General features: G+C 38.6%; 1 protein-coding gene across 1 annotated transcript in view; it reads right to left on the bottom strand.

Moving 5' to 3' along the window:
- The window catches only part of RUNX1T1 (RUNX1 partner transcriptional co-repressor 1), a 140,969-nt gene that overhangs the window by 36,267 nt on the left and 89,334 nt on the right, over positions 1–15,368 (bottom strand). The window contains 2 exon segments of the mRNA XM_030795438.1: positions 1,087–1,337; positions 14,191–14,372. Of these exon segments, the coding sequence (XP_030651298.1) occupies positions 1,087–1,337; positions 14,191–14,372 (433 nt within the window).

Below are 15,368 nucleotides of genomic sequence, written 5' to 3'. Positions count from 1 at the left end.
ACTGATCATGTGTTTAAAAACTTACCTTGTTCATCTTCTCTCTCATTTTGCATGGTAGATATTTGTTCTATAGAAGGCAATGTCTTCAAAATGCTTTACTACTTTTTTTTTTTTTTCTGAGACAGGGTCTTGCTCTGCCACCCAGGCTGAGGTGCAGTGTGTGGGGTGCAGTGGCATGATCTCATCTAACTGTAACCTCTGCTTCCTGGGCTCAAGCGATCCTCCTGCCTTAGCCCCACAGGTAGCTGGGGCTAGAGGCGTGCACCACCATGCCCGGCTAATTTTTGTACTTTTAGTAGAGACGGGATTTTGCCATAGTACCCAGGCTGGTCTCAAACTTCTAAGCTCAAACTCATCTATCTGCGTCAGCCTCCCAAAGTGCTGGGATTATAGGCATGAGCCACTGCACACAGACAAAACGCTTTACTTCTAATAGTTTTATGCAAAGAAGGAATGAACACAGGGAAATAGAACACATATTTGCCCAAATTCACTTCCTCAGTATTCTGATCCTTGACCCAAAATTGTCAATATTAACTTTAATCACTGGCATTTTCAAGTAAAAAAAAAGTACCAAATCATTCCTCGGGAAACATCTGTTAAACCACAGATAGCATGCCATATCATACTTTGGAAATATGGAATATCATGGAGGCTCAAAAAAATCAATATAAACGTAGAGACTATCTGAAACAAAAGATACAAGAAAATCAAGTGATTTTTAAAAATATTTGTGGCAGGCAGACTGCATATGAAGTCTCATGTTAAAAGAGAATTCAAGCTAAAAATTTATTTTGCATTTGTTACCAACACAACAATTGAGGGTCTTGTATTAATCTAGATGCCCTCCTCCAAAGAAATTTAGTGTACTGTCTTAAAGAATACAAGTGATTAGGAGAGAGAGAGCACAGCTGTTAAGTCTATTAATACCAATCAAGTTTTTTTCATAAAGGAGACAATATAAAGCAAGATACGAGAATTTTCATCCCTATCACAGATTTCAAGCCTCAAGTTCAGTTCAGAAGTAATGGTGCAAGTCTTCAAGCACCCAATCCCATAAGAAGTGAACAGATCCTTCAGTCTTACCCATAGGTCTGTTTCTGTCCCTGAGGTCCCTGTGGCTGGGGTGTCGATAGGAGTCCCTGTAGTGGTGGGCAATGGCCATATCATCCAAACGGTAATGCTGAGGTGGAGGTGGGGTGGGGTGAGGCAGGCCATTGGGCTGGTAGGATAAGCCGTTATTTGGACTGTACCGCTGGCCTGGGCTAATAGTGCATGGTCGCTTGCTTGGATGTTCTGAGTGCAAAGGCTCTCTGTCAAAGCCATTTTCTTTGGTTCTAAGGGGGAAAAAACAAGAGTTTGTTTCATCATCTATTCAGAAACCAGCACAGTTCAGTCACTCATATTTGAGCTTGGAATAAAAACAGAATATTTTTTATTGGCCAGAAACCTTCTAAACTCAGCTTCCCAGAAAACATATGGGAATTCACTGAGACCTGGTGTCGAGACCTAAATGATCACAAGCCTGCAGATAGGAAAAAATGCTTCACTTCTCATCAAATTAGCAAATATCTTTTCAGTTGAAGCTGAAAAGATGTGGTTAAGTCACAAACAAGAGGAAACTCAAGACTCCTGTAGGTAACATTTTAATTCAAAAAATGGTGCTTGATTTCTAACAAGTTACCCTAAGACCGACTGTATTTGATGAAGATTTATTAAGGTAAAACATCACCACTCTCTTGATGAACACTTAAGGTACACCTATTCCACTTGGTATCTGACTTCTGTGTCAGAGAACATCTAAGAACTGTGTTGTCCAATACAGTAGCTACATGTGGTTGTTTAACTTAAAATGTAAGTTACTTAAAATTAAATAAAGCTTAAAATTCAGTTCTTCAGTATCAGTAGCCACATTTCATGTGCTCAACAGGTACGCGTGGCCAGTGGCTTCAGTAGTGGACTGCACAGATACATAACATTTCCATCATCACAGAAAGTTCTATAGGAAAGTAAGGATCGAACTGAGCGAATACAGTATGCAATGCAATGTCTGGGACCCTGACATTATCTTGAGTCACCAAGGTAATCAATCAACAGTCATACAGAGCTAGCCTGGCCTAGAAGGAAAATCTAGGTCAACCCCCTTATTTTAAAGTTGAGGAAACACATACCCAGAGAGCTAATGTATCCTGTCTGGGGTCATCAGGTCACATGGCAGGACGGGAACACCCTGACGACACATCATCATGTGATGCACAGGACTCTAAACTTGGCTTTCAGAAGGAATGCATTCTATAAATAAGACCTGATAACTAGTCACGATTCCTTGATTCTCAAATAAAAGTAGGAGTAAAGCAGTAATTTCTGGCTGTATATATTTCTACCGCATAGAGACTAGCCCCTAATATATTCAATAAGATAGAAACAAACCATATTCAACTTTGACTGTAATCACTGCTCCCAAACTTACTTTTTACTTACAAGACCAGCACTCTTATCTTTAGACAGGTGGTAACATCTATTTTCCCAGGGACATTTTCTCATAAGAATTCTACCAGTTCACAGTGGCTGCAGACTTCTACATGCCTTCTTCTTCTAGATAGTGGAACAACAGCATAGAGGCACTTCTACTTTCCCGGCATCTAGTGATGGCATCTAGACTTTGTCTGATAACACTAGAGCAATCCAGGTGGAAACTGAATCAACAACAGAGATAATCAGGGGCAACAGGATTCTACAATGAACCATCCTTTACGCCCCTTTAGGGTGGGCCCCCCAGTGACAATTCATACACACCAGGTTGAGAAGAATAAAGGACTTAGAGACAGAAGGTATAGGCATAGAAAGAACTGAGGGTAAATCTTCAGAGTTTTATGTTAAAGAACATGCTCACTACATACTAAGAAGGATGCACTATTATGGAGTGGGCAGGGGACCCTTAGGACTCAGCCGCATGACCTCCAGTTACTTAACTTTCTGGCTTCAGTATTCTGCTTAGTAAAATGGGACTAATAGGAAACAACATTTGTAAAAACAAATTAAGAGGCAATCTAATTTATACTTTACCCTATCTCAGGCTTTTTTTTCCCCCAGCTCCTCAATAATAGCAGCTGTAAACTATTAGAGAAAGAAAATAAATGTCCTTTAAAAACTCTACATGAGGTCAGGTGTGGTGACTCACGCCTGTAATCCCAGCACTTTGGGAGGCCGAGGTGGGAGGATCACCTGAGGTCAGGAATTCGAGACTAGTCTGGCCAACATGGTGAAACCTCGCCTCTACTAAATATACAAAAAGTAGCCGGGTGTAGTGGTGCATGCCTGTAGTCTCAGTTACTCAGGAAGCTGAGGCAGGAGAATCACTTGAACCCCAGAGGCGGAAGATGCAGTGAGCCAAGATTGTGCCATTGCACTACAGCCTGGGCAACAAATGCAAAACTCTTTCTTAAAACAACAACAACAATAACAAAAAAACTGAGGGTAAATCTGCAGAGCTTAATGTTAAAGAACATGACCAGTACATACTAAGAGGGATGCACTATTCTGAATAGACTGGCCAATATTGGAAATGATGGCAGAGCATGGCCCCCAAGGGAGTGGCGACCAGGAGTCCTAATGCTGCTCCCATCAAAGTATGTGTCTACACTAAAACATACTGACTCCTTACATATTGATCATTGATATCAGACTAAAATATCCAGTGTAGCTCAGACATTACCTAATTGCATTGCTTTAAAATAATTTTTAAAAGTAAACTGAAACATTCTAGATACTGATTTATCTTCTAAGAATATACCCATGTGATTCTAATCTGTATTTGCATATCCTACAAATTTCTAAATAATACACTTCAATATTCAATGCATATTATCAACATAAATCAGCAGGAAAATACTGAAGACTATTAGTGGCTATGAACATAATGCTAACACAGCACCTACCTTACTGGCATTGTGGTGTAGTGGAAAGAGCACTGGACTGGGAATCAAGAGACCTGAGATCTAGTCCTGGCTCTTCCATGACTAGCTGTGTGACCTTGGTCAAGTCACTTAACCTCTCTGGACCTCAGTTTATTCATCTGTAAAATGAAAGGGTTGGACTAGATCAGTGGTTTTCAAACTGTGCCACCTGAGGTGCTGAAGGGATTCTGTAGGCAATGAAGAACTTTTCCCCAAAACAATCAAGATTCTCAAGATTTAAACTGCCAGAGGAACCCACTTCTTATTATTCGTTTCAATCATTGGGGTTCCACCTAAGATTTCATTTTTAAAGGAAAAAGTCTGTGGCTAAAATCAAGTTTGAAAACCACTGGACTAGATGATTTCTGCAGTCCCTTCTAGTTTGCAAATTCTGCAATTCAAGTATTCTATATTTACAGCTAAATGCCATAGTTATGCAGATCAAAACACACAGTGCTGATAGTCCTCTGGCCAAACCATAAGTATCTAAGGCAACCACCTTAGCCAAGTTCTCCATTCCTTGGTTTGAACAATTTATTATTTATACCTTATTTTTTGTGCAAATTTAGAAAATAATCCTCTTATCTTAGGGCAGCGCCTGCAGAATTTCTAAATAATGAAACATCTTTCTTTGACCGATTTGGGTCAAACCACCCCAACCTACTAGTTTTCTCTCCTTGATCAACGAAGGCAAAAACAACAACATTGGAGTAATTTTTATAATTTTTCAATGGTTAGATACACAATTTATCTTCATCCTTAGATGAACCCTTTGTTCAGTGCTATTACTTCAATGACCCAATTAAATGGGAGGAAAAAAGCATTTTTTTTTTCTAAAGCAAGGGCAGTAACGCCCAAAAGGCAGGCTAGGGTCCAAGTCTGTTCTCTCACTTCAATCAGGTCTTACTATCCTATCCTGGGGCCCATCACCCTGCTAGCTACTGAAATAATAAAGCTTATTACCTCACAAGGATAGCTTACATTCTAACAGTTGTGAAACATTAACACTTGCAGGGGTGTGGTGACTAACACCTATAGTCCTGGCACTTTGGAAGGCTCAGGAGGAAGGATTGTTTGAGCCCAGGAGTTTGACACCAGCCTGGGCAACATAGTGAGACCCTGTCTCTACAAAAAATCAAAAAGTTGGCTGGGCATGGTGATGTACACCCGTAGTCCTAGCTAATCAGGAAGCTGGGGCAGAAGGATCACTTGAGCCCAAGAGATTGAGGCTGCAGTGAGCCATGATCACACCACTGCACTCCAGCCTGAGCAACAGAGTGAGACCCTGTCTCAAAAAAAGGGGTAAAAAAAGAAAACACAAAAACTTTCACTGTCCACAAAAATAAAGCTATGAAGGGTCTCTGGTGCTTCCTCAAATTACTAATGTCTACTTACAAGGCCAGTTGTATTCAAAGCACGTATGTTCAGAAGGGTAACTCAAACAATTAATTGCCATTTGTCTGTCTGCTTCTTAGAAATGCCTACAACTACCTATATCTCATTTGCTTGGGTGAACTCCATATTTGCATTCTTCATTGCCCTTTTCAGTGTATTAGGCAAAATTAGCAAAGACTTTTCATTGTCCCATACCAGTATACCCTTGAAATAACTCAAATTCTAGTAGAAATCTGAAGTGAGAGGTAAGTCTGTTATGTCTTAAGGATTTCTGAAAGTTTTATATTATTTGTTTTTTAAGTCTACCTGAGGATGTTATATCTCCTTACCAGGAGACATTTTCCTCAACACAATCTAACCACTTCAACATTTAGATCCCAATCACTTCTCTCTCGAGGTTTCATGTCCTGAGGGCAGGGGTGTACCCTTAGGACTCAGCTGTGTGATCTCCAGTTACTTAACTTTCTGACTTCAGTATTCTGCTCAGTGAAATGGGCCTAACAAACAGAATTTGTTTCTACTTGTGGAAACAAATTAAGAGACAACCTAATTTATACTTTACCCTATCTCAGGCTCTTTTTTTTTTTTCCAGCTCCTCAATAACAGAAACTGTAAACTACTAGGAAAACAAAATAAATGTCCTTTAAAAACTACATGAGGCTGGGCGTGGTGGCTCACACCTGTAATCTCAGCACTTTGGGAGGGTGAGGTAGGTGGATCACTTGAGGTCAGGAGCTTGAGACCAGCCTGGCCAACATGGTGAAACCCCGTCTCTACTAAGAAAAAAAAAAAAAAATTAGCCAGGTGTGGTGGAGCATGCCTGTAGTCCCAGCTACTACAGAGGCTGAAGCAGAAGAATCACTTGAACCTGAGGCACAGAGGTTGCAATGAACTAAGATCGCACCACTGCACTGCAGCCTAGGTGACAGAGCGAGACTCCATCTCAAGGAAAAAATAAAAATAAATAAAAATAAAAACTCTACATGAAATATTTTTAAGATGATGATTAGCTAGTGTGTGCTGGAAATCCTTTAGTAACATTTATATAAAACAGTGTAACATTCAAGGAAACGGGGAAGTATGAAAAAAATCTATCACAAAATCATGACAATAAGTAGAACAAGAGGACAAATCTACATGGCAGAAGTCGGTGTAAGTTTTTTTCTCTACATTAAGATTTTTTTTTAATATGAGGAACTACCACTATAAATATTGTTTTAGGGGAAGGCAAATTGGTAGAGCACAATAAACCTAAGAAAGAAGAAACAAATTCTAATATTCGTCCTGTTATTTATTTAAATAAATTACGTGCCTTACACATTCACTTATTTGAGTTTCGACAGACATTTCACAAGTCCAAACTGGCCTCATTTCTCTTCTGCTTTCTGTGCCATCTTCTACCTAGTCACCCAAGTAGAAATTGGAAGTCACTCTACAACTTTCTTTTCCAAATCCAAGTCCTGTTGCTGATCTCAAGCATCTCTATATGGGTTCCTCTTTCCTGTCCCAGGATACCTTTATCTTGTCACGCCACGGTCCCACTTTGCCAGTATCCCCCAGAGCCACGGGCCCCCAGATTTGTTTGCTGTTTGTCTCCATAGCCCAGCCAAGTCCCATCCCTAGACTGTAGCTCCTTGAAAAATGAATAGGAGTGAGACACTGGGTCTAAAATTCTTTTAAGGCCAGGCATTGAAGACTTATTTTATTCTTATATTTCAGAAGTCTGTATCTAAATCTTAGGAAGGTAGTTCTATTAAACACAGACCAAAGACATTAATAACATCAAACACATCTTCCTTTCCTTTTCTAACACGTGCAGTTTGTTAAGATTGCCATAGAATGACTAGACATTGAATCAAGGGGCGGAAATCACTCTCATCATCATAATTTTTAAAACATAATTCGGCAAGAGGTCTCTTCAGGAATTGTTAGGAAAGAGGTGACTTTAGATATGAATTTCACATAACACACTTTTATTGGTACTGAATAAGGTACTGAAGCAAAATACATTACAAATTCCCCAGCATCCTTAAAAAGAAAATCAAACCTAATTCTTCATGACAACCTGCAGTGGTTTCTCTGTTTTGCCATCACTCTGGAGAGAGTGGGACATTTAGATGATGAAGAACAGCGAGCTGAATGCCACAGGACCATCACTATTGGGCCAGATGGAGAGAAGCACCTTTAATCTCTCCATTGCTAAACAACCACCTAGGAGTGAGAACTTTCTGAGCAGTGTGCTAATACCTTTAGAAGTAAATAAGAGGCAGGTGGACACTTGCCACTCTAGACACACAAACGTGATGCCCAGACCTTCAAGGATTGCAATATGCAGGTTGGGGGAGCCATCTGAGCCTTCCCTCCAGCAGCGAGAAGGTGGAATGCTTCCGTCACGTGTCTGAAGCTGACCATCTGCTCAACAGTTAGGCTGTTACTGGCTGTTTCCCTTGCCTTTTCTAATCTCTGCCACTGCTGAAGTATTCAATTTTTGCTGCTCCTGCTGTCTGGAACTCTGCTTTCTTATTCGAATCTGTCATCTGTATGTTTCTATTGGAGCCCTCCAGTTTTTTCTGGTCAGTGAACCAATCACAGCATTTGGTTCCTGGGCTGTCTGTGGCTGTTTTTATTGTATTTCAGAGATGCATTTTTTAACTAAATAAATAAATAAATAAAGATGCCTGGAAGAGAGACCATTTAATACACTACTAAAAATGACTGCATTAAGTTTAATTTGAATTATTTGTTCAATAGTGGTTTTTGTTCTATTTGTAGCGTTTTGCTTTGTTTTAGGTCCCCAGTATGTGTAATGCACTATCCTTCACTTCAGTGGCAGTACAAAGATGAGAGAAACATGGTCCCTCAACCTTCCATAAGATTATTATTTAGGGCAGACTTTAATTCTTTACCATTAAAATGATTTAATTGGAGCTACAAGGCTTCTATACTTTCATACAGGACATGTATACAGAAGGTACCATTAAAAACAGAACAAATGTGGTGTGTGAGAGCAGAGTGAGAGATTACTCCAGAATGTGTACTCAAAAGGACAAAGGTTTTGGAGTCACATAGAGATGGCTTCAAATTGTGGCTCTGCTATTTGCTGGCCATATAAACTCAAGAGGCTTAATCCTCTAAGAGCCTCAGTGTTTCTGCCTGCAAAATGGGAAATGATTATCTCAAAGCTATGGAGAGAACTATAGGAAAGAATCTAAGAAAAGAGCCCAACATGAATTTGGCATTCAATAAGTTAATCAAAGCATTTTGTTTTCAAGCAGGGGCATTCAGAGGCTGATGGTACAGAATCACGGCTATGAGAGTATGGGCATTTGCGTCCAAGAACCCAGGGTTAGAATCCCATTAGGGCTTCTGACAAGCCATGTGACTTCACACACATTATTTGGCCTTCTTGAATCTATGTCATAGGATTGTGAGGAAAGAAGTGCTATATGTTAGTCTGTCAATTATTTAGCACAGGGCCCAGCATATCTGAAGTGCTCAGTAAATAGTAACCATTATTATATTATTTATAATTGGGAAGCTTTCATTCAAATAGTAGATACTGAGTTAGGCCGTGAGGTATTAATAGAATTATGACATATAAGAACTAGGAAAGACAGCAGAAACCATCAGCTGGAATAGAGACTAAGGCGTGAGGAGTATGCAATAAAGTTAGACCTAACAAAGCAGCAAGAAATCAGGCTAACAAGTTAAAGTTGAAGCTGGGATGTGGAGAGAACAAAATGCCCTGTATAACTGTCTTATCTTTAACATATAAATGTAATTTTCTGGCTGGGCACAGTGGCTCATGCCTGTAATCCCAGCACTTTGGGAGGCCGAGATGGGTGGATCACCTGAGGTCGGGAGTTTGAGACCAGCCTGGCCAACATGGTGAAACCTCGTCTCTAATAAAAATACAAAAAATTAGCCGGGCATGGTGGCGGGCATCTGATACCTCTCTACTTGGGAGGCTGAGACAGGAGAATCGCTTGAACCCAGGAGGTGGAGGTTGCAGTGAGCCGAGATCACTCACTCCAGCCTGGGCAACAAGGGCAAAACTTCATCTCAAAAAGTAAATAAATAAATAAATAAATAATTGTAATTTTGTGCTATTTCACTGAAAGGCCTCCAAATTGATGTGACTAATATTTTTAAAAATCACTCCTTGCAACTGTGGAATACATAATAGATGCAACACAAACTAGAATAAATAAATGTGGCATAAAATCCCTACATTTTTTTCATAGAATACTGAATGCAGGTTATACAAATTTAATTCTTATTTGCACAACTGACCCTACAATTCCTTGTAAAATGTATCTATCTTTTCTTTTAGAAAGATAAAAACAGTGAAATCTCCTTCATTTTACAGAAACAAAAAAAAGGACCTATTCAGTTTAGTTGGTGTGTACTGTCATAACAAATCTCACAAATACAACCAACATGATTTCAAAATGATTGCCTTTGACCCTCCAACCTTCAGCATTTTCTAACTGACTCATTAAGCCAGGAACACAGGCTAGCTGTGGCTCTTCTGTTGTTAAAAATATATATAAAACCTCAGAATGTTATACTATGGCATCTACCCACTTGAGCAACTATAGAAAATAAATGAGGGAAAGTAAGGTGAAAAAAGAGAAGCTTAAGTCTTAGTTGAGTTTCCTTATTTAAATTCTGCACATTAAAACAATCTTATGCAACTGGAAGATTTCAAATATGCAAATATGCTTGTTTCTCCACTAAGAAGCTTTGCAACATTAGGCAAGTTCTTTGGACCTTAGTTTGTGCAAGAATAAAGGGATGGGGGCCAGTGCATACCTGTAGTCCTAGTTACTCAGGAGCCTGAGGCAGCAGGTTCCACATGAGCCCAGGAGTTTGAGACCAGCCTGGGCAACATAGCGAGACACTGTCTTAAAAAAAAAAAAATACAAATAACATCCCATGAGCAAATCCATAAATTTAAAGTATGTGTGATTTTTTTTCTTTTGGTATGAAATGTAAAAAGGCAGGGTGTGGTGGCTCATGCCTATAATCCCAACACTTTGGGAGGCCAAGGTGGTAGGATCACATGAGCCCAGGAGTTTGAGACCAGCTTGGGCAACATTGCAGATCATACCTAAGGAAAAAAAAAAAAAAGAATGGGGCCTGGTGTATCCATAAGATCCCTCCCAGCTGACAAATTACATAACTCTAAAGTTCAAGCAATTCTTTTTAGAGAATAATGTTTAATTCTTGGGGGAGGAGGAAATACATATTAATCCAACTACATGGCCTTTGTATTGAAAGTTTAGAAGTGTTAAACTGAGAGTAATATAAAGCATAATTACATTAAAATAATGACAAAAAGAAGGGGATTAATACTTAACATCCATCATTTGAGATAGTAGGGGGAACAATATGGGAAACAAAACAACCATGTTACCCACACAAAAGCAAAGATTATTTGGTTTGATTTCTTAAGCAAGAAAAATCCTAAATCAGAAAAGTAGCATAACAGGTGAGAACACAATACTGAAGGCAAATTAGATCGAAAAGCTGTGATATCAAAGCTCTGAGAAAAGAAAGACAGCAATGATAATCATCCTAACACAATTATTTTCTTTAAATCTTAATTTTAATCCATTCTGCAGTCTCAAAGAAAGCATTATCTAACAGTTCTTTTCCCTCCTCCTACACAAAAGTGCTTGTGTCTTTACGAGTCACCACGGTGAGCAGTTTTAGCTTCTACTCTCTATCTGTAAGAGTGTTCATTTCGTTTACATGGCTCCATAACAAAAGATCACATTCCTTTCTTCAGCATCTCCCACCACAGAATGGTAAAAGAATAAATATTTACTATAAATGACTTCCACATACTAACAAAGAATAGAAATCAGAATTTTCTACTTACTTTCCCTAATATTTTAGGAAAGAAATAACATAATTTTATAATAAAAATTGTCTTTTTCTACTTTGGGTTCTACAATATTCTCTCACAGACCTACAAAATCAGTACACTTGTTCAGAGATGCTCCCCAGAGCTACATTAAAAGAAAGTAGAAAACATTTCACTGTTCCATACAGGAACAACAACAACAACAAAAAATTTCATAGACTTCCCTAGAGTACTCATTTCTCTGTAAATAACAATAATGTTTAAAGAAAAAAACATAACCAGTGACAATCATATTTAAGGACAAGAAGAAAGTTAAATTTGCCAAAACCCATCCCTGAAACACGTGATGACTGTTTAGTACATTAACTCAGCAATCGTCATAGAATTTAAGCTCCCAAAGTTGTAAACAAAATACAGAGCGCTCTTTTGTTCATGACATGTCATGAACAAATTACCAAAATGTGTTTTCTCCTCAGGTGTCAGTTTTTCCCTCTTTTAGTGACTGATGGCTCCCAGTGTTATTACAGAAACAGATTGATCTTTTTAATGAGCCAGTTTAATAGACTCCAAAATCTCACCGTGGCTGCTCATCTATGTCAGACCATATGCACCAACAAAACATTCAGTAAAACAAAAAAAGCTCTGCTGTCAGACAGCTCCATACTCTATAAAATTTCACATAGTAGATCTGGATATACAGATAAATAACCAGAGAAGAGGAAAATGCATATGCAAACAAGATGCAGAAAATATATGCAAAAAGAAAAAATACTGTAGAGGCCCATATTTTCTTGGCTCTGATCAAATTCCCACAAGATACAAATGTATTTACACAACATATTCTCATTACCCTTCCTCCTAACTCTAAGGAAACCCATTTGCCATCTTTGAGATATAATGTATATTTCAGTGCTCCATTTGATAAAGAATGTTCCATCCAAAGATTAACCATGTGAACTCTGACTCTGGCAACCATCCATGAAAAACCAACGGAAAAATCAGACCACAGACTCTTTTTAGGAGAGTTCTACCTGACTGAATGCATACACTGATGCATGCACAGCGACGAAGCATCAAAACAAGAATGCTGAGCCTCTGTGGAATTTAAGATGAAGTTTTTATATCAATGTTAACATACTGCCCAGCACTTACCTTAACACTGTGCAAGCATAGTCTAAGGTCACAATACATTCAAATATAAAATACTGGGAAAGAGCTAGTGGGAAAATAGCTGGAAATATAGAGAAATGAATGAAACAGATTTTCATATTCCCTGTTATGGTTATTTAGCAGTTAGGAATGCCAGAGTAAGTTGCGTCCATTTTCAATTTTGCCTGTAGGATCATCTCTACATTTATCTTAGCTATCTAAACCTTTCCCTGTTACACTCTCCCCCACCCCAACAACCCTAAATAAATTTCCTTCTTCCAATTTTCCATCGAGTCTCTTCTTCATTCTTTTATTATGGAGCTAAAATATCTCAGTATCTGTATGTCATACTCATTTTCTGCAGGGTAAACCGGTTCAGGTCAAACAGGATTGCACATGTAAATCATCTATCGTTGAGCCACCTCTTGGTTTTCAGCATCATGTGGACATGCCACTCAGTCATCAGGATTAAGCAGTTCCCTTTAAAAGCTTAAGCACTAAGTGCTCTATTTCACTCTTAAATGTGACCAACAAAATATGATTTGCAAGAATAAGAAAGTAGCTCTGTTTGTAGGTCATATATGAAGGTAGGCCTACAATACGTCAAAAGGAGACTAATATTTAACTGTTTGCTTTAGGAATTTTTAACTATTAAGAGGTTCTATATCAAGAGGAACAAAATTACAGAGATTGTAGCATAAAAACTGCTTAACAGAGGATTATGTAATAACAGTATGTAAACTGGCTGGCTTTTAAATAACATTCTGATTTGCAAAGCAGCTAATACATTTAAGGATAGCTAAGTCAGTCACAAATAGATGTTTCTGAGCAGCTCCAAAGATCTTAAGCTCCTATGAATGTGGAACATAACTGTGTCAGGGTGTTAACCTCTCAAAGGCTGTTATACCCATGCCTGATGAAATGCAGCAAAAGAGAATAGATAAGCAGAGAAAGAAAGCAAAGTATATGCTAAATAAGTTTTTGAATATAGTTTCATTGTAAAATTCTCCATATTTCAAAAATACTATGCAAAATGATGCTAATAAGACTTTGCATTCCTACATCAGAAGATAATTATAGATGAAGATGAGGTATTCATAAAAATTATTTTACTACAGTAAATGGAAAATTTCATGTGTATGCTTTATTCAACAATTACTTTGTAGGGTTTAATGAAGAAGTGGTTTTATTTTACATTTCTTAGAATTCTCAGTTATGACAGCACAGTATCTGATAGAACAGTATCTAACAAGTAAAATTTTCAGCAAAAATACCATCTATTGTCTCTACTGTATAACTCTTATCTTCACTCAGTTCATCTAGTGTCCCAGAAGTTTTCTCATAGTTCATATACAAACCAAAACAAATAGCTACTGTACTGTGTTCAGAAATACATACAGACAAACTTCAAAACCATCACATTTTAAGGAAACTAGGAACAGCCAATTTCAGAATATCGAAGTAAAATATGTGGTTGGGTTAAATTACATAATAAATGAGAATTTTAATACTGATGTGCATCTAAGAGCCATCAGTGGTACTTGGCAAATCTGAAAAATCATTCATCTTCAACATTCAGCTTTAATAATTACAAGCAGAAAAGATTAACCTACACAAAAGCCAAACTGTCACAGGCCAGAGATTCAAAACTCTGTAAAACCCCAGGCCAGAGCCAGATTCTCAAGATGGCCACAATGGCTTATTGCTATTGTGCAAGAATGACATAGGCCAGCAGTTTAATTGTGACATGAAACGTTTCCTCATGCCACAGGTATGAGAAAAAGGTCATGATTCATCCAGGCTCCTCCTCCCTCTCACCTGTCTGGAGTTCGCCTCTTCCCGTTTTCGTTCACATCGAGAAGCAGCTCTGAGGAGTCAACAGGTGAGGTGGTGCTGGCATCCAGAAGCAGCTGTTCATGCTGGGCGAGGTACTGGGCAGGGTTCTGTTTGGCCAGTCTTGCGCAGTGGAGGAGCTCACGCTGCAGCAGGGGCAAGTTGGCCTGCAAGGAAACGACAGGAATGAGAGGACGGACTGAAAGGCTTCTTCTGTCCTACTGACTTACTCTGCTTTTCGAACACTGGAAAAGAGTATGCAACGCAGCTACAACAAAGGTCAAATGCATGCCATGGGCTGGAACCACAGGCACAATCCTCAGCGCTGGGCTACCATGTGCCCAGGTTGCCCTAAGTGTGAGGTGACTGACCCCTGTACATCACTTTACCTCTCTTTTATTTCTTCACTGATAACATTGCAAGTGGCACATTATTTTGAGGGTCTCTTTATACTCGAATGTATGTTCTACGGTATGTGAGAACCTAGCTCCAATCATAAGAACTTTTGTTCTCCACAGGGAAGACAGAGGGTATACAAAATATATACACAGTCCAAATAATTTCAGAATAGTTTCCCTGACACATTCAATTTTGTATCTGGTGACTCACAAAGGTCAAGCAGGCTAATCCTAGAAAATATCTTTTGTCAAGTAATAACTTAATGAAAATACACTTAAAAATATAGACATGAATATAAAGATTATTTTCCATAGTCATCAAGTTCAGACAACATTTAAGTAATGGCCTGGGTATAGTCACATATCCCAGATGGAATTAATGCATAAAGCAGTATATTCTAGTAGTCTACAAAAGTAAACTGCCTTCTTTGTATCAGTCTTATTCTAAGGAATGAATACACACACACACACAAACACACACATATTTCTTCTAAAGTTAGAAGAAACCCTGTATACTGGTCACTCTTCCTCCTCAGCTAGGTCAGCACCTTGAATAAAGAACAGGCTGGTTGATGGCTAATCGGTAATTCTGGCAATTTCAAATGTAGTAAGAGAGAAAGAGGCAATTTCACACATAGTAAAGGCATTAAAATGAAAATCTAAGAATGCATTTTACTCTGAACTTACTTTGACATTATAAATCCAGATTCTCATTGCCTTCTCTTTCTCTTATTTTTATTATTGTTTGGGGAGGGACAGTAAGGG

The sequence above is a fragment of the Nomascus leucogenys genome, chromosome 16 (genome assembly GCF_006542625.1).
Source record: "Nomascus leucogenys isolate Asia chromosome 16, Asia_NLE_v1, whole genome shotgun sequence".
Lineage (NCBI taxonomy): Eukaryota > Metazoa > Chordata > Mammalia > Primates > Hylobatidae > Nomascus > Nomascus leucogenys.
Note: the sequence above shows the minus strand (reverse complement) of the source record. Positions and strands in the feature narration are given on the sequence as shown.